Source organism: Mustelus asterias, chromosome 7 (genome assembly GCF_964213995.1).
Source record: "Mustelus asterias chromosome 7, sMusAst1.hap1.1, whole genome shotgun sequence".
In the NCBI taxonomy this organism is placed as follows: Eukaryota; Metazoa; Chordata; class Chondrichthyes; order Carcharhiniformes; family Triakidae; genus Mustelus; species Mustelus asterias.
The window spans coordinates 40,579,987-40,600,859 of record NC_135807.1 but is presented as its reverse complement, the minus strand read 5'-3'; the positions used below and the strand labels follow the sequence as shown (position 1 = coordinate 40,600,859).

The window sequence follows — 20,873 nt, the reverse complement described above, 5'->3', positions numbered from 1 at the left end:
ACCCCCTAAGGACAGGAAAACCTGATTGAATTATTGTGCTTTTAAATTAGTTTTATGGAATAACACACAATTTTCCTTGACACGGTTCATGCAAAACAAGAGACGCTAACTGGGTGATGAACCAAGAAAATCTGTCCTTTATTCTGCCAGTTTTCTCCTCGGCCCGGCCCTGAAATCCTGAAGACATTAGTTTCCCACTCCTCAAATGTCAGTCATCTGCGGCCAACTTATGCAAATATCAATTACTCGGAGGGGAGCCTCAACAGGTAAGGTCAGCACTGGGAGACATTTTTTTTAAATTCAGTTGTGGGACATGGGCATCGCTAGCTGGCCAGAATTTATTCCCATCCCTCGTTGCCCAAGAGCAGTTGAGAGTCAACCACTTTGCTGTGACTCTGGAGTCACATGTAGGCCAGACCGGGACGGCAGATTTCCTTCCCTAAAGGACATTAGTGAACCAGATGAGTTTTTCCGACAATGGTTTCATGGCCAATTAATTCCGAATATTTTTTATTGAATTCAAATTCCACCACCTGCCGTGGCAGGATTCGAACCCGGGTCCCCAGAACATTAGTTGAGTTTCTGGATTAATAGTCTAGCGATAATACCACTAGGCCACCGTGCCCCTTGAAGAACAGCTTGATATCTTACAGCGATGCCTGATCTCTTCCACGTATGTGCAACTCCCCACACCTAACCCATGGCATTAAGGCCAATATCCATAGACCTCAACAGGCTGAAACCAGCAACTGGATCTGAACCCCGAGATCCTACTGACTGAATCTCGACTGGACGGGAGAATTGACCGAGCCATTAAGGACCAAAACTTTACGATTCTGACAATCTTAAGTCACAGCACCAACGCCATTTGCAGAGAACCAATTGGCTTCCGTGTAAACCTCCTTTTTCGAAATGTGAAGTGCTCAAAAGCATCCATTTTAACATTAACTGAATCCTTGCCAATCAGATCTTTAAGTAATTAAACAAACTGTGGAATAAAATTAAACTGATCACTTAGGAATGCAGGCAGCTTTTGCGCTGAGGTTGACGGTACCTTTTCACAACAATTCCAAAACCACATCAGGTTCCTCTGTTTACTGCTGATGCAGGCAAAAAATAAATTCCTTTAGTTGCGCGCAGAAACAAAATCTGCTGCGTAATAATTAGAATTTGAGGTTTGTCAAGTAATCATTTTCGCAGATAATCCTGTAAGAAGTTTAGCAACACCAGGTTAAAGTCCAACGGGTTTATTTGGTAGCAAAAGCCACACAAGCTTTCGGAGCTCCAAGCCCCTTCTTGGAGCCCGGGCTTGGAGCTCCGAAAGCTTGTGTGGCTTTTGCTACCAAATAAACCTGTTGGACTTTAACCTGGTGTTGTTAAACTTCTTACTGTGTTTACCCCAGTCCAACGCCGGTATCTCCACATCATGACTACCACACACATTAATCCTGGACAGGAAGTTGGGAAGAATTAACAGTGGCATTTCTTTGCAGCCAACTTTTTGCAAGAAAGAGGCGACATATTTTGTGGAATAACACACAATTTTCCTTGACACGGTTCATGCAAAACAAGAGATGCTAACTGGGTGATGAACCAAGAAAATCTGTCCTTTATTCTGCCAGTTTTCTCTGGCATGGTACGGCAGCACAGTGGTTAGCACTGCTGCTTCACAGCTCCAGGGGCCTGGGTTCGATTCCCGGTTTGGGTCACTGGCTGTGTGGAGTTTGCACATTCTCCTCGTGTCTGCGTGGGTTTCCTCCGGGTGCTCCGGTTTCCTCCCACAGTCCAAAGATGTGTGGGTTAGGTTGATTGGCCATGCTAAAATTGCCCCTTAGTGTGTCCTGGGATCCGTAGATTAGAGGGATTAGCGGGTAAAATATGTAGGGATATGGGGGTAGGGCCTGGGTGGGATTGTGGTCGGTGCAGACTCGATGGGCCGAATGGCTTCTTTCTGTACTGTAGGGTTTCTATGATTTCTATGATTCACAGAGAGATTTTCACTGTTGAAGAATAAATCAAGTCAATTAAACTTCCGAATTTCATCAACGTATCGTCTCAGTTTCATGACAACACCAGACTGTCAAGTAATTTGGGTCAAAATGTTACTGTCGACGGAAGATAAAAAATGGGTGGCACAGTGGTTAGGACTGGTGCCTCAGTGCCAGGGACCCAGGTTCGATTCCTGGCTTGGGTCACTGCCTGTGTGGAGTTTGCACATTCTCCCCGTGTCTGCGTGGGTTTCCTCCGGGTGCTCCGGTTTCCTCCCACAGTCCAAAGATGTGCGGGTTAGGTGCATTGGTCATGTTAAATTGCCCCTTACTGTCCCAAGATGCGTAGGTTAGAGGGGTTAGCTAGGTAAAGGGTTGGCAGCAGGAGAAATACTTAATACGATTAATGTTACCAGAGAGGCAGTGCTGGGTAGACTAATGGGACTGAAGGTGGACAAGTCCCCGGGTCCGGATGGAATGCATCCCAGGGTATTGAAAGAAATGTCAGAGGTAATAGTGGATGCGTTAGTGATTATTTATCAAAACTCGTTGCATTCTGGGGTAGTGCCGGTTGATTGGAAAACGGCTAATGTTACGCCGCTGTTTAAAAAAGGAAGGAGACAAAAGGCGGGTAACTATAGGCCGGTCAGCTTAACGTCTGTAGTAGGGAAAATGCTGGAATCCATTATTAAAGAGGAGATAGCAAGGCATCTGGATAGAAATGGTTCGATCAATCAGACGCAGCATGGATTCATGAGGGGAAAGTCGTGCTTGACGAACATGTTGGATTTTTATGAAGATGTGACGAGGGCGGTTGATGGAGGAGAACCGGTGGATGCGGTGTTTTTGGATTTCCAAAAGGCGTTTGATAAGGTGCCCCATAAAAGGCTGCTGAAGAAGATTAGGGCACACGGAGTTGGGGGTAGTGTGTTAAAGTGGATTGGGGACTGGCTATCCGACAGGAAGCAAAGAGTCGGAATAAATGGGTGTTTTTCCGGTTGGAGGAAGGTAACTAGTGGCGTGCCGCAGGGATCGGTACTCGGGCCGCAACTGTTTACCATTTATATAGATGATCTGGAGGAGGGGACGGAGTGTAGGGTAACGAAGTTTGCAGACGACACAAAGATAAGTGGAAAAGTGAATCGTGTGGAGGACGGAGAAGATCTGCAGAGAGATTTGGACAGGCTGAGTGAGTGGGCGAGGATATGGCAAATGGAGTATAACGTTGAGAAATGCGAGGTTATACACTTTGGAGGAAATAATAACAAATGGGATTACTATCTCAATGGAAACAAATTAAAACATGCTACCGTGCAAAGGGACCTGGGGGTCCTTGTGCATGAGACGCAAAAGCCCAGTCTGCAGGTACAACAGGTGATCAAGAAGGCAAATGGGATGTTGGCCTATATTGCGAGGGGGATAGAATATAAAAGCAGGGATGTCTTGATGCACCTGTACAGGGCATTGGTGAGGCCGCAGCTGGAATACTGTGTGCAGTATTGGTCCCCTTATATGAGGAAGGATATATTGGCATTGGAGGGAGTGCAGAGAAGGTTCACCAGGTTGATACCGGAGATGAGGGGTTTGGATTATGAGGAGAGGCTGAGGAGATTGGGTTTGTACTCGTTGGAGTTTAGAAGGATGAGGGGGGATCTTATGGAGACTTATAAGATAATGCGGGGGCTGGATAGGGTGGAGGCGGAGAGATTCTTTCCACTTAGTAAGGAAGTTAAAACTAGAGGACACAGCCTCAAAATAAAGGGGGGTCGGTTTAAGACAGAGTTGAGGAGGAACTTCTTCTCCCAGAGGGTGGTGAATCTCTGGAATTCTCTGCCCACTGAGGTGGTGGAGGCTACCTCGCTGAATATGTTTAAAGCGCGGATGGATGGATTCCTGAGCGGTAAGGGAATTAAGGGTTATGGGGATCAGGCGGGTAAGTGGTACTGATCCACGACAGATCAGCCATGATCTTATTGAATGGCGGGACAGGCTCGAGGGGCTAGATGGCCTACTCCTGCTCCTATTTCTTATGTTCTTATGTTCTTATGTAAATATGTGAGGCTACGGGGACAGGGCCTGGGTAGGATTGTTGTCGGTGCAGACTCGATGGGCCGAATGGCCTCCTTCTGCACTGTAGGGTTTCTATGGAACAAGTGATCAACTCAAAACCAAATTTCTGCAGTGATGCTACCCCTGGTATAATGATGGTTTGTCGAATATTTATACATCTACAAAGCTCTGTGATTCACCATAAAGGAAATTAAATATTCTTCCAAGAATCCGAACTTAAGTAAACAGGGGAATATTACATCTACGCTCTGTAACATTTGAAAAGCATTCCTAATAAATTGGCTTATGATTTAATACATGTTGTGCACAGAGGAAATCATCCTTCCCGAAACAATGACAGAAAAGTGGAGCTCTGTGCAAAGAAAATTGCTCTGCAATTCTAAAGGAAAGCTTCAGCACAGCTCTGGTTTCCATGCCAACACCACCAAAAAATGGCCGTCACTTTCTTCAATATGAATATCAGCAAAAATCCCAATTTTAGAATTTCTGTACAAAGGATAATCCGGCAGGTCCAAGGTTTTTATGCTTTTCTCATCTGCAATTATCCTTGGTTGCGCTATCCAACGCAACTTGGATAGACTCCCACCAGAAACCCGAGCATGAACATCAAATCCCATATTCTATCCAGCTGGATGACCTATTTCCACTTCAGAACCTCGAGGCTCTACTGCTCCAAAATCCACATCAGCCTGTATGCTATATACATGATGTGGAGATGCCGGCGTTGGACTGGGGTAAACACAGTAAGGAGTCTAACAACACCAGGTTAAAGTCCAACAGGTTTATTTGGTAGCAAACGCCACTAGCTTTCGGAGCGCTGCTCCTTCATCAGATGAGTGGGAGATCTGCTCATAAACAGCAAACAGGGCATATAACGATACAAACTCAACTTACAGAATAATGAATAATGATTGGAATGCGAGTCTTTACAGCTAATCAAGTCTTAAAGGTACAGACAATGTGAGTGGAGAGAGCATTAGCACAGGTTAAAGAGATGTGTATTGTCTCCAGACAGGACAGCCAGTGAGACTATGCAAGTCCAGGCAAGTTGTGGGAGTTTGTGCTAATGCTCTCTCCACTCACATTGTCTGTACCTTTAAGACTTGATTAGCTGTAAAGACTCGCATTCCAATCATTATTCATTATTCTGTAAGATTAGGGTTGATAACAAGAAGAACTGAATGGGGAACAGGATGCAGCCTTTGGAGTTTTGAATTGTCATGTATATAGCACAGTAAGAAGTCTAACAACACCAGGTTAAAGTCCAACAGGTTTATTTGGTAGCAAATGCCACTAGCTTTCGGAGCGCTGCCCCTTCGTCAGGTGAGTGGGAGATCTGCTCATAAACAGCAAACAGGACATATAAAGACACAAACTCAATTTACAGAATAATGAATGATGACAAGGTCGAGGGGATGGCTTCAAGTGTTATCCCTCTCTCTATCTCTGCTACCATCACCTTCTCTCAAAGGGACCTTGATGTCTCCGCCCCGCCCACTCCACTGTCCTTGTAAACTACCACCCAACTCCAACCTTCCCTTCCTCTGCAAGGTCCTTCAATCTGCTGTCATCTCTCAAATCTGATCCCATCTTTTCCAGGCCCTGCCACAATATTGAACTGGCACTTGCCAAACTCACAAATGACATCCTATCTGGCTGTGACAAATGTAGAGTTTCCCTCTTCATCCTTCTGGACCTGACTGCAGCCTTGGACAGTTGATGATCACACAATCCTCCTCCAATGCCTTGCCAATGTCATCCAACAGAGCTCTTGCCTGGTTCCATTCTTATCTATCTCATCATTGAATCACTTGCTATGGCTTCTCTTCCTGCTCCCTAACCATTGGCTCTGGTGTTCAGGAAGGGTCTATTCTTGGCTCCCTCCTTCTTCTCATCTACACGTTGCCCATTAGCAACATAACCTGAATGCATGGTGTTGGTTTGCACATGTACGCTGATGCCACCCTACCTCATCACCAGCTTTGCTAAATTATCAGACTGCTCGTCTAACATCCAACACTGGGCGAGCAGAAATTTCTGCCAATTAAAATTCGGGAAGACTGAAGAAATTGTTTATAGTCCTTACTCCAAATTCTGTACTCTAGCTGCCAACTCCACCCCTCACATTGGCAAATATGATGGGGAGATGCCTGCGTTGGACTGGGGTGGGCACAGTAAGAAGTCTCACAACACCAGGTTAAAGTCCAACAGGTTTACTTGGTAGCATGAGTTTTCGGAGCACTGCTCCTTCATCAGGTGAGTGGACAAATATTGGCAAATATCTGATACTAAGGCAGACTGTTCACATTAGGGTTATATTTAACCCTTAATACATTCTTGTGCCACCACCAAGACCACTAATTTCCACCTCCCTGACATTGCCATGTATCAATCTCATCTCAGCTCATCTGCTGGTGTAAGCCCCATTCATACCTCTGATTCCCCAAGATTTGCCTATTCCAATGCTCTCCCACTTTCTATCCTCCAGAAACTTGAGGTCATCCAAATCTCTGCTGGCCATGTTCTAACTTGCAGGAAGTGCCGTTCACTCATCATCCAGTGTTCTCTGCCTGACACTGGCCCCTGGTCGAGGAAAGCTTTGATTTGAAAATTCTCATCCTTGTTTCCAAATCCCTCCATGGCCTCACCCCCTTCCTATTTCTGTCACCTCGCCCAGCCCTACAACCCACTGAGGTCTCGATGCTCACTTACTTCTGCTTCTTGCACGTCCCTGATTTTCATCGTTCCACCAATGGAGCCCAAGCCTTCAGTTGCCTTGTCTGTAAGCTCTGTAATTCCCTCCCTATGACCCTCTAACTTGCTTCCCTCCCTTAAGACTTTGCTTAAAACCTCCCTCTTTGCCCAAATTTTGAATCAACTGATTTAATTCCTTCTTATTTGACTTGGGGCAAAATTTTCCAGTCCCGCCCGCCACGGGAATCATAGCGGGCGGGACACGGACCGTGCAAAACTCTGTTGACCTCGGGTGGGATGTTTCGGTCTTGGGGCGAGCGTGGCCGGAAAATCCCACACTTGGTGTCATATTTTAAACTGCACCCACGAAGTGCCTATGGATGTTGTCTTATGATAACAGCTCTAAACGGGTATAGGCTTTTGTTGCTCTAGTTTCTTTAGAATCTCATAAGATCAGAACATGGTTGTAGCACAAACGTCAGCCAACTGGCTTGTTGTGTCCATACTGGCTGCCTCCCAAAATCAAATCAGCTAGTTCCACTCACCCACTCTTTTTTGTAGACCTACAAATGTGCCATCTGCAGGTCGTTACCCAATTCTCTTTAAAAGCCACCATCAAATTTGCCTCTCCTCAGGCAGTGCAACCCAGATCCAAACCATGCATTATGTAGAAATATTTTTCTTCATTTCATCTTCAGTTTCTTTTGGTTCTTGAGCGTTCCACTAACATGAATAGTTTCTCCCTATCTGCTCTGTCCGGACCCATCATAATTTTGAATTATCTCGTCATCCAATAAGAGCAGCCCCAACTTCTCCTGTCTATTCTTGCAACTGAAGTTCTTCATCCTTGGAACCATTTTTGTGAACCTTTCCTACACTCTCGCTTGTGTATTCACATCCTTCCTCAAATGCGGTGCTCCGAATTGCAGACAAAGCTCCAATTAAGACCAATGTTGAGTTTCAACATCTAGTTTCAACATAAATTCCTTTCTATTGTACTCTATGACCCTATTAATAAAATCCAGGATCTCGTTTGCTTTTATAACCACTTTCTCAACCTGCCCTGCCACCTTCAATGATTTCACAGAATTTTTACTGTTCAGAAGGAGGCCATTTGGCCCATTGAGTCTCCACTGGTTATTTCCAAAAGAGCATTCTACCTAGTTCCATTCCCCTGCCTTATCCCCATAACCTTGCACATTCTCTCTTTTCACAGAGAATCTCAATTCCCTACTGAATAACTCGACCAAACCTACACCACCTTCTCAGGAGATTCGTTCCAGACTCCAACCACCCTCTGGGTGAAAAAATCTTTCCTCATCATTTTTACTTGTTTTGCCAATTATTTTAAATCTGTGTCCTCTACTTAACGCTCTTGAGTGGAAACAGTTTCTCATTATTTACCCTGTCCAAACCTATCAGGATCATCAATACTTCTAACAAGCCTCCTCTTGGCCTTCTTTTCTCCAAGGAAAACAGTCCTACAGCTCTTTATCCCTGCAATCATTTTTATGAATCTCCTCTGTACTTTCTCCAATGCCTTCCTCAAGTATGGCGCCCAGAAATAGACGCATTACTCCAGATGAGGCCGAACTAGTGTCCTACACAAGTTCAAAATGATCTCTTGTACTCAATGTTTAAGATATTATATACTTATCTGTTCTCTCAACATGACCTGTCATCTTCAATGACTTGTATATAAAACACCGAGGTCCCTGTTCCTGCACCTCGAGAGTTTCTCACTTTATTTTAAACTGTTTCTCCATATTCTTGTTCACCAAAATGAATTACCTCACATTTCTCTGCATCGAACATCATCTGCCACTTATCTGTCCAATCCCCCAATGCCCCTTTATTCCTGCACCTCCTTTAGAATTGTACCCCTTATTTTATATTACCTTTCCTCCTCCTTCCTACCAAAATTAATCACTTCACACTTCTAAGGCACTCACCATAATCGAGCCGCTGGAAAGATCAGCAGACGTCTGCCGGATTGGGGAAGGGTTGCCCAATTTCCTTCCCTTCTCCTCACCCAAACACCCATACCTGCCTCTCTCCCAAATCCCAGGAAGGGACGAATGGGATCAAAGGTTATGGGGAGAAAGCAGGATTACGCAATTGAGTTGGACAATCAGCCATGATTGTGATGAATGGCGGAGCAGGCTCGAAGGGCCAAATGGCCTCCTCCTGCTCCTATCTTCGATGTTTCTATATAAGAAACTGGTGCTTTTCCCCTGCAGTCCCCTTTGTGTAGATACTCTGTTATTATGTTAATGCTGAACTCTGTACATCAGTGGCCATGTTTGAGATACTTTGAGAGGCTCTGCCCAATGTAAAGCATCATAAATTCTGGCGCTAGGTGAAGACCAAGCACCTCTCTGTGCCTGTTTAGTTTCTGGCTCCTCCATCTCGCTCCCTCTAGAGTAGACCAGAACGGCTGTGGATTTTCATTACCAGCTTGTGGGCCTGGCAACTTCCAGGTGACGAGACACATTCAGTGACACGTTTCAGATTGAGAAATAGTGCGATATCACCTCAGATTATTAAGGGCCACAACCAGCTTAAAAAGAAAATGCTGATATGTTTTTAACTAGCAAAGTAACATCTGCTATAAATAAATAGGAAGCAGTGCGGCACAATAAATCATTCAACTTGATGGTGGTAAACATATAAATGATTGAACAATAAGTTCTTATTCCAGGACTCTGACAATAAATTTTTCCTCCGAGCATTTTTTTTTTGGGCTATTTGATTACTTGCAACAAAAAGAATTGTACTGAGAGAAATGATTGGTCAACCAAACGGGACGTCAAGATCTGGTGAGGGCAACTAGAATTAGGGCCTTGCGAGATAACTTGGCCTGTGGCCAGATATATCAATATTGCAGTTATTGCATTAGAACCTTGAGACGGTCATACCAGTGAGGGCCCAAAACAGAGAATCAAGGGACGGAGGATGGGGCAAAAATGAGAGATTGAGAGATGGAGCGGCACAGTGGTTAGCACTGCTGCCTCACAGCGCCAGGGACCCGCGTTTGATTCCCGGTTTGGGTCACTGTGTATGTGGAGTCTGCACGTTCTCCCTGTCTCTGCATAGGTTTCCTCCGCGTGCTCCGGTTTCCTCCCACAATCCAAAAGACGGTTAGGTGCATTGGCCATGTTAAGTTCTCCCTCAGTGTACCTGAACAGGCGCCGGAGTGTGGTGACTAGGGGAGTTTCACAGTAAGTTCATTGTAGTGTTAATGTAAGCCTACTCGTGACACTAATTTTAAAAAAATAAAAAATAAGGTTGTTATGCAAAATCAAACATACAGGGCTACCTCTCCAAGGTAGCCTACATTTTTACATACAAGTGTCTGATGAAGGAATATGGTCTGAATGTCTGTTTAATGCCCCAACAAGAGATTCAGTAAAATAAAACCTACTGGGGGCTACTTTTTTTGAACTGATTGTTAATTGATCGGCTGGTACCAAAATTAAGCTTCCGCCTTCTGGAAATCCTCCACGCTGACACTATAGTTAAAAAAAACCACCAACCCCTCTATTTTCTCAGAAGACTAAGGAAATTTGGGATGTCCACTACAGCTCTCACCAACTTTTACAGATGCACCATAGAAAGAATTCTTTCTGGTTGTATCACAGCTTGATATGGTTCTTGCTCTGCCCAAGACCGCAAGAAACTACAAAGGGTCGTGAATGAAGTCCAGTACAGCATGCAAACCAAACTCCCATCCATTGACTCAGTCTACACTTCCCGCTGCCTCAGAAAAGCAGCCAGCACAATTAAGGACCCCACGCATCTCGGACAAACTCTCTTCCACCTTCTTCCGTCGGGAAAAAGATACAAAAGTCTGAGGTCGCGTACCAACCGATTCAAAAACAGTTTCTTCTCTGATGCCATCAGACTTTTAAATGGAGCTACCTCACACTGAGTTGATCTTTCTCTACACCCTAGCTATGACTGTAACACTCCATTCTACACTTTTTCCTTTCCTTCCCTATGAATGGTATGCTTTGTCTGTACAGTGCTCAAGAAACAATACTTTTCACTGCATACTAATACATGTGACAATAATAAATCAAATCAAATGTTTAATAACTTGCAATTATCCATCGATCTATTAAACAGGTGCTTTACTGATGAGCCTCCAGTCACGTAGCATCATGTGTGATGAGCTTGAAATATATTACTGAAAGTGTCTCATCACATTGAATCATTGGGAATGTTTCCACATTAAATGTGCGACCTTAGTGCAAGTTTTGTTGATAATAATATGATTTTTAATCATAAAACTGAGGGGCAGATGGAAAACAACAATAAACATATTCCGTCACCATACCATGTTCTATTAATACACAGCAGCGTTCGACATGCAAGGAAATAAAAATGTGGCATTCACAACCTCATGCTGTCCCAAAGCACTTTACAGCCAATGCAGTACATTTGAAATGTAGTCATTGCTGTCATGAAGGGAACGGCAGCAGACAATCTGTGCACAGAAAGTCCCACCAACAACACTGACATAACAAGCTGGTCACTTGTTTTAGCGATGTAGGCTGAGGAATAAACATTATTCAGGACACCGGTCGATCTCTCCCGCTCTTTTTCAAATCATGCAATGCGATTGGTTTTACATTCACCTGAGAAAGCAGATAGGGCCTTCATTCAACATCTGATAGTGCAGCGCTCTCTAAGAGGTAAACTGAAGCATACACCTAGGTTAGAATCACAGAATCCTTACAGTATGGAAGGAGGCCATTCGGCCCATCGAGCCTAGTCCTATCCCTGTAACCCCACATATTTACCTTCCTAATCCCCCTAACATTAAAGGGGCAATTTTGGATGGCTGATCAACCTAACCTGCACATTTGGTGTGGCACGGTGGCAAAGTGGTTAGCACTGCTGCCTCACAGCACCAGGGACCCGGGTTCAATTCCGACCTCGGGTCACTGTCTGGGTGAAGTTTGCAGATTCTCCCTGTGTCTGTGTGGGTTTCCTCCGGGTGCTCCGGTTTCCTCCCACAGTCCAAAGATGTGTGGGTTAGGTTGATTGGCCATGCTAAATCAACCCTAGTGTCAGGAGGATTAGCAAGGTAAATAGGAGGGGCTATGGGAATAGGGCCTGGGTGGGATTGTGGTTGGTGCAGACTCGATGGGCTGAATGGCCTCCTTCTGCACTGTAGAGATTCTATGATCTTTGGAGTGTGGGAAGAATCATGCGCAGACATGGGGAGAACGTTCAAACTCTGCACAGACAGTGACCCAAGCTGGGAATCGAACCTGGGTCCCTGGCGCTGTGAGGCAGCAGCGCTAACCACTGTGCCACGGTGGGACTCAAATCCATAATTTTCTGAGTTTGATGCAAGAGTGAGCCACGCTAATACATTGCTACGTAGGTTGGGTAAATCACCTAATTGCAGGCATACCTGGCTCCACACAAGCCATTACTATCGTACACTGCTAAACTCGAAGAGCTCAAGCTATTATAATTCAATACCTATAATTCAGAGATACAGCACAGCAGCAGAGTGGATACTGTGCTAGTAGATATTCTAATCTCTGGTAGCAGCTCCACTCTGCATTGATTTGTGAATTGCTATGGTTGCTTGGAGACAAGGTTCTTACTGTCAATTTAAGTTCATCTACTAAACTTCAATATGACATAAAACTAAAAGGCCACGGATAGAAGTGTTCTCAATAGGGACAGTAGTCCCTCCAGCCAAATTTACCAGTCAATGAGATCATGGCTGAACTGTCATCAACTCCATAAATCTTCCCCATATTCCTTAATACCTTCGGTTAACAATTGATCCAACATCAATTGTTGTTGGCAGAAGGTGGGTTGCAGTGGCATAATGATATTGGCATAATGACTAGTAATCCAGAGACCCAGGGTAATTCTCCTGAAAGGTCTAACTCTAATTATTGTCATAGTCATCGAGGTTTACAGCATGGAAACAGGCCCTTCGGCCCAACTTGTCCATGCTGCCCAGTTTTTACCATTAGTTTTCATCTCCTTACCCAAGTAAAGATGTACCTGCCATGGAGGGAGTGCAGGGAAGGTTTACCAGACTGATTCCAGGGATGGCAGGATTGTCGTATGAGGAGAGATTGGGTCAACTAGGCCAGTACTCACTGGAGTTTCGAAGAATAAGAGGGGCTCTCATTTTGGAACGTATAAAATTCTGACCGGGCTGCATAGACTGGATGCAGAGACACTGTTTCCTCTGACTTGCAGGGGAGGGGGGGATTTAAGTGGGGGTCTCAGGATATGGTGTCGGGCCTATACGACTGAGATGAGGAGAAACCAGGTGGTAAATTCTCTATGGCATAAGGCTGTGGAGATCAAGTCACTGAATGCATTTAAGAAACAAACAGATTTCTAGACACTAATGGGTGAATTTTCCCATTACGTCCACCACGGGAATCGTAGCGGGCGAGGGCAGACCATGCAAAGGTCTGTTGACCTCGCGAGGGTTTTTTGGAATAAGAGGAACACATGGTGAACCGTTACATTAGGGTGAACGCGGCCAGAAAATCCCTCCCTAAAGGTGTCAAGGGGTACGGGGAAAGAGCAAGAGTATGGCATTAAGATAGAGGATCAGCACTGATCATACTGAATGGTGCAGCAGACTCGATGGGCCAAGTGGCCTACTCCTGCTCTTTAATGTTTTCTACAACTCACTGTTTTTTTTTAAAAACACTAAACACTGCCAGAACCAAACGTTTGGCAGGAAATTACTTTTAAAAACCATTTGCCTCATACCTGCCGTTTCTGGTGTCATGCTGTCGCATATTTTTGATAAAGTGAATTTTCTTAAAGTTCTTTGGTCTGGGTGAACCTGATAGAGTCCTACATCTGTAAGGCATTAAAAACAAAACCATTAACGCTGAATGGAAACAAGCTCATTTCTCAAAATCTCGTGCCTGAAATCGAGGGTTATATAAAAAAATACAACGGCATTGTAATTCTCCAATAAACAGTCCAGTTTGCCCCAGTAGTGAGACTGAGCATGGCTTCCTTCGTGGACAATACCATGGGAGCCAGGTTGAACATCGATACATGCTCTTTAGCAGGGAATGCTCTTTGTTGCCAGCTAATCCAATAATGTTTCAGTAGAACAGTAAGCGAACCATCTGGTGTGGGACTAAGACACATTGCGCAATCTGACAAGGCTGGCTCCATCTGGAAAATTGCTATTTGACCGAGTAGAAAGAATTTTGCCACACAGCCTACACAACAGTGATGATTACTGGATGGGATGGTGCCAATGTTCCACTGACTATCGGTGTAAAAGCAAACCAGCCAGTACCGTAACAGGCAGCAGCGCTTGTTTCCATACCTCCGCAACGGAGCATTCTCCTCAATATCTTCCAGAGTTTCTAATGAAGAACGCTGGGAAATCAACCGGCGCCTGGAAGGAATAAGAGGAGCACACGGTGAAACGTTACATTAGGCACCTTTTGTATCATCTGGACAGCGCCAAATCGCAATGTCTGCAGGGGTAACGGAATCTGGATTAGTACAACAATGAGATTAAACCATTCGGGGAAAGAGAGCAGAGAAATTTAAAGTCACCCGAGGTACTTTTGCAGCAGGTTTCAAAATTCTTCTGACAATTAGAATTTCCCACTTTTCCACGGACAACGACACAAGTGAATTCCATTGATTTTGATAATGGCGGGGAGGGGGGGTGGGGAGATCAGGATATTGAATTTGATGATCAGCCATGATCATAATGAATGACGGAGCAGGCTCGAAGGGCCGAATGGCCTACTCCTGCTTCTAGTTTCTATGTCAGTCGGATTTGCTTCTGGCCGCAGAAGCCTAGGAGGGGATTTGCAACATGCATGATAATTTACACATCTACTTTAGTTATTTCAGCCAAAGGAAGGCATCTCACTTGTCACAGTTCAATCATATAATCCCCACAGTGCAGAAGAAAGCCATTCGGCCTATCGAAGCTGCACCGACAATAATCCCACCCAGGCCCCATCACCACAACCCCACGCATTTACCCTGTTAATCTCCCTGACACTGAGGGGCAATTTAGCATGGCCAATCAACTTAACCTGCACATCTCTGAGTGTGGAAGGAAACCAGAGCACCCGTAGGAAACCTACGCAGACATGGGGAGAACATGCAAACTCCACACAGTCACCCTAGCCGGAATTGAACCCTTGCCCCTGGCACTGTGAGGTGCTAACCACTGTGCCACCCTTGTCACAGTTCTGTCTGGAGGATGGGTAACAAATAAGGTGATATCCAACAGTTGGACGCAGTCTTGAATCCTAGCAATGATGGAATTGGGGCGGCACAGTGGTTAGCGCTGCTGCCTCACAGCACCAGAGACCCGGGTTCAATTCCGATTTTGGGTGACTGTGTGGAGTTTGCACTTTCTCCCCGTATCTGCGTGGGTTTCCTCTGTGTAATGATTTTAATCAGGCAATTGAGGTTGGTCTGCTTGAATATGAACTTCCTGATTATGGGCCAAATTGATGGTTCAATTCTCTGTACTTAAAAAGGAGTGTCAGTTCCTCTGGCACTCTCGGTGTAGACTGCACACTGAGAGCACTCTGTATAGAGTTGCTGGATCTTTTAAATAAAGGAATTTTGGTGAAGGGACTTGCGCCTCTGAGAACTGATTACAATCCGGGTGTTCCGATTTCCTCCCACACTCCAAAGATGTGCAGATTAGGTGGATTGACCATGCTAAATTGTCCCTTAGTGTCCCAAGCTGGGGGGAATTAGCGAGGTAAATATGTGAGGTTACAGGGATAGGGCCTGGGTAAGATGTACTGTCAGAGTTAGTATAGACTCGGTGGGCTGAATGGCCTTCTTCTACATTGTGGGATTCTATTCTTGCAATTCTAGGCTGATGTGAGCCAACTAAACCCTCTTGCACCTGAACATATTGCTAATACCCTGAAGCAGTATAAGCCTTGGACGGCTGCCATTGTTTAATAATGCAGTTACTGTTTACATTGGCATACTTGCCATTTTTCTATATGTTTAACTTTCCTTAAACAAGGCCATATTTTAATTACTCTCAGAAAAAAGGTTTAATCTGTAGAGCATTAAATTTAATAACTTTGGCTAACTAATGGTAAATTTCCTTCCCTGTTCACAAATGACCTCGAACATTAGTCTGGAATTCTTGAAGGCGAAGTTAAAAATTTTGGAAACCTTATAAATTGATTTTGCAAAAGATCGACAGATGATCATACATTGTTATATCCACTTGTACCTATTTTCATCAACACAAGCAACACCCGAGAGCCTAAATTCCTCAGGGTTCTGCCAGGTTAAGAACAAAGAAAATTACAGCACAGGAACAGGCCCTTTGGCCCTCCAAGCCTGCACCGACCATGCTGCCCGACTGAACTAAAATTCCCTACCCTTCCAGGGATCATATCCCTCCATTCCCATCCTATTCATGTCGGTCCAGACCTCCCTTAAAAGTCACTATCGTATCTGCTTCCACTACCTCCCCCGGCAGCGAGTTCCAGGCACCCACCACCCTCTTGCCTTGTACATCTCCTTTAAATCTTGCCCCTCGCACCTTACACCTATGCCCCCTCGTAATGGACTCTTCCACCCTGGGAAAAAGCTTCTGACTATCTAAAAAACTTCTGATTATCCATGTTCCCACATGAATTCCAGCAGAACCTCGTAGAAAATTAAGATTCAGCAGTACATGGATTTCTTTCATTTCCAGGAGGTGCCTTGCAATCAGTAATGCTGAGCCGAAGGTGATGTTCCCGAAACTAGGAATACTCCCAACACCAGAAATGTGTTTCCACAAAATCTAGGCTGATATCCCAGTGCAGTAGGGAGGGAGTGCGATACAGTCGGGGGGCACCTTCTTGGATGAGGCATTAGAGTGAAGCTCCTAGGCAGACCTATCCACTGGCAGTATTTCAAAAAATCCTTAGTGAAGTAGGAGGCCATTCGGCCCATCGAGCCTGCACCGACAACAATCCCAGCCAGATCCTACCCCCTCCCATAACCCCATTTATTTAGCCTGCTAATCCCCCTGACACTAAGGGGCAATTTAGCATGGCCAATCCACCTAATCTGCACATCTTTGGCCTGTGGGAGGAAACTGGAGTATCCGGAGGAAATTCACACAGGCACGGGGAGAATGTGCAAACTCCACACAGAAAGTCATCTGAGGCTGGAATTGAACCTGGATCCCTGGCGCTGTGAGGCAGCAGTGCTAACCACTGTGCCATCAGATTTCAAAGATCAGGGGGAGTTATCTCTGATATCCCAGTCTGTATTTATCACTCAATCAATTCAAAATAAACATTACATAATGTTGTTTGTGGGATCGTGCTCTGCACATACTGGCTGCCATATTTCCTACATTGTGACAAGGCTACACTTCAAAAAAAGCACTTAGAAACATAGAAAAACTACAGCACAAAACAGGCCCTTTGGCCCCACAAGTTGTGCCGAACATATCCCTACCTTCTAGGCCTACCTATAACCCTCCATCCTATTAAGTCCCATGTACTCATCCAGGAGTCTCTTAAAAGACCCTATTGAGTTTGCCTCCACCACCACTGACGGCAGCCAATTCCACTCGCCCACCACCCTCTGTGTGAAAAACTTCCCCCTAACATTTCCCCTGTACCTACCTCCCAGCACCTTAAACCTGTGTCCTCTCGTAGCAGCCATTTCCACCCTGGGAAAAAGCCACCGAGAGTCCACCCGATCTATGCCTCTCAACATCTTATATACCTCTATTAGGTCTCCTCTCATCCTACGTCTCTCCAAGGAGAAAAGACCGAGCTCCCTCAGCCTATCCTCATAAGGCATGCCACTCAATCCAGGCAACATTCTTGTAAATCTCCTCTGCACCCTTTCAATCTTTTCCACATCCTTCCTGTAATGAGGCGACCAGAACTGAGCACAGTACTCCAAGTGGGGTCTGACGAGGGTCTTATATAGACTCCTAAACTCAATCCCTCGATTGATTGGCCTGCAAGCAATATGGCCACTCTGACCTCAGGAACGGCACTAAATGAATGCAAGTCCTTCAATCATTTTTGCTTTAATTGCAGTGGCTAAGTTTGTGCCCAGTGGAGGCAATGGCCTAGCAGTATTATCGCTAGACTATTAGTCCAGAAACTCAGCTAATGCTCTGGGGACCTGGGTTCGAATCCCACCACGGCAAATGGTGGAACTTGAATTTAATTTTTAAAAATCTGAAATGAAGAATCTACCGATGACCATGAAACCATTGTCGATTGATGGAAAAACCCATCTGGTTCACTAATGTCCTTTGGGGAAAGAAATCTGCTGAACTTACCTGGTCTGGCCTACACATGACTCCAGAGCCACAGTAATGTGGTTGAATCTCAACTGCCCTTGGCAACTAGGGATAGGCAATAAATGCTGGCCTGCCAGCGATGCCCATGTCCCACGAATGAATGAAAACAAAATATAAATTTAACAGCCCTCCTGGACATCTCACAACACAGTATCAGATTGCACATCCTTCAGGTGTAGGATTTTAGCCTCTGAAATTGGTCCTCTTTGAACCCATTTTACCCCCTTAGTTGAGACAATGTCTTGAGATCCTTAATGTATGAAAAATATTGCGCTTGGATCAGATGCCACGATAAAAACAACTGGCAGTTGAATCCACAATACCCAGGCAAACCAGGTTCTGTTTGCACGTGGATTTTATGCTCCCTGGGTTTGACTTGTTTAAATATGGAAACTTGGGTGGGTTGGAAATCTGCCTCATTGTTGAATTAGTTATAAATCATGCAGCAAGATCCACTTGCAATCCACAGGCTGACGACAGATGCACAAAATGGTTTGAATGTTGCTTTGAATTGTGTGTGCGGGCTGCTGTAGCCAAGTGTCTCACAGGTCAGGTTCTCCTGCTTCAATTCATACCATGATTCAATTTAGATAAAAGGAATTCACAGTCAATTGGTTATATGGAGGTCATTATCTGACTTTGTGCTGCTGACAATTATCAGGTGGGATTCCATTAGAAATTCAAATGCTTGCTGCCAGCGTGTTTTCAGCATTTAAATTGAACGATCTGAAAACCACGCACAATCAGCACCCAAATACTCAGAATGTGTGACCAGTCGATGAGACTGGCTGCCTGCAGCCCAATGGCAAAAATGGTTTAAAGAGGGTTAGGTTGATTGGCCATGCTAAATTGCCCCTTTGTTTTAGGGGGACTAGCTAGGGTAAATGCATGGAATTATGGGAAGAGGGCGTGGGTGGGATTGTGGTCGGAGCAGACTCGATGGGCCGAATGACCTCCTTCTGCAGTGTAGGGATTCTATGGACTCTATGAAGTACTTAGAGTTATAGAATCGACAGTGCAGGAGGAGGCCATTTTGACCCATTGAGCCTGCACCAACAATCCCACCCACACCCTCTCCCCATAACCCCTCATATTTACCCTCCTAATCTCCCTGACACCAATGGGCAATTTAGCATGGCCAATCAGCCTAACTTGCACATCTTTGGACTGTGGGAGGAAACCGGAGCACCCGGAGGAAACCCACGCAGACACGGGGAGAACGTGCAAACTCCACACAGGCAGTGACCCGAAGTCGGAATTGAACCTGGGTCTCTGGCACTGTGAGGCTGCAATGCTAACCACTGTGCCACCGTGCCGCTCCTTTCAAAGTGGAGAATGTGGGCATCGATCCCATGCCATTTGAGCTAATTCCCCCAAGCTGCCTCAAAGATACTTGCCAACTTGAAGATATTCCCCTCCAATCCAGTATTGTATTCTTAGACTCCCGCACACCACAAAGCCTGGAGGCAGAGCAGAGAATCAGAACAGAGCAAAGCACCTGTAACTTCACCCTGAGAACCCACGTGTTAGTCCAGTGGAGGGAAGGACATTCAACTGCCAGAGAGTCATGGCGTGGCCATTGTCGGCCATCTTGTGATTTGAGGATGAACTCTAGTCAGAGTGGCAATCATGCGTTCATGAGACTGAACAGGCCAATTCTCCGCCTGCTGATCCTTGGGTGCATGGGGCAGGACATCCCATGAACGACTGGGATCCAGAATGCAGGATTTGGGGCAGCATACTGGTTAGCACTGCTGTTTCACAGCGCCAGGGTCTCGGGTTCAATTCCCGCCTGGGGTGACTGTCTGTCTGTGAGGAGTTTGCACACTCTCCCTGTGTCTATGTGGGTTTCCTCTGGGTGTGCCAGTTTCCTCCCACAGTCCAAAGCTGTGCGAATTAGGTTGATTGGCCATGCTCAATTGCCCCTTAGTGTCAGGGAGATTAGCAGGGTAAATACTTGGGGTTATGGGGATAGGGCCTGGGTGGGATTGTTGTCAGTGCAGGCTCGATGGGCTGAATGGCCTCTTTCTGCATTGTAGGGATTCTATGACTCTATTTGCTTCCTTTTCTTTCCATCTCTGCAGCTGTTCTGCCTCATCGTTAAGACGTTGGGACTTGAAGCCTGATGCAGCTTTATCTCAATGCTGTCGCCATTCTGAATGATGGGTAGAAAGCTCCTCCCACACATCGATGTCAAGGATATCTCGCATCAAGAAGAGCGTCAGACTGTGTTTGAAGTGCTTCCTTTGTTCTTCCTGGGAACTTTGGCCATTTGAGAGTTGGAGAACAGGACCCTGGGGGAGAGACCTATTATGGCCATTCAGACACAGTGTCCAGCCCATCAAAGTTGATTTTGCAGGAGTTTTACCTGAATGCTTGTGGAGCTGGCTTCAGGGACACTAGCATTTGTTCAACGTCCACCCATTGAATTCCCAGGATGGGGCGGAGGCAATGCTGTTGGGATTTCTCTAAAAACTCATTTAATGGCATCACTGGCTAGGCCAGTATTTCTTGCCCATGCCTACATGCATTGCTTCCAGACCTCATTGCAGTACAAGGACCTGTTGACGACAACTGCTCTGTACACGAGGACTTTGGTTGGCATGGCTTTGTTGTCAAACACTTGCTGCCATAGTTTGTAGAGGCCTGAACTAGCACAACTCATCCACTGTTGCATCTCCTCGTCAACAGTGGCCTTTTCATAGAAGCCCTTCAGTACAGAAGGAGGTCATTCGGCCCATCAAGTCAGTACTGACAACAATCCACCCAAGCCCTATTCCAGT

General features: G+C 45.5%; 1 protein-coding gene across 4 annotated transcripts in view; it reads right to left on the bottom strand.

The window, feature by feature from the left end:
- The window catches only part of cables1 (Cdk5 and Abl enzyme substrate 1), a 186,040-nt gene that overhangs the window by 84,975 nt on the left and 80,192 nt on the right, over positions 1-20,873 (bottom strand). For 2 of the 4 annotated variants that reach the window (XM_078215926.1, XM_078215929.1), the window contains 2 exons: positions 14,095-14,166; positions 13,518-13,610 (listed from right to left, as the gene is read on the bottom strand). The exons of 1 other annotated variant lie outside the window; for it this stretch is intronic. In XM_078215926.1, the coding sequence (XP_078072052.1) occupies positions 13,518-13,610; positions 14,095-14,166 (165 nt within the window). The remainder of the gene's footprint in view (positions 1-13,517; positions 13,611-14,094; positions 14,167-20,873) is intronic. One more of the 4 variants, XM_078215927.1, reaches the window with a different exon arrangement.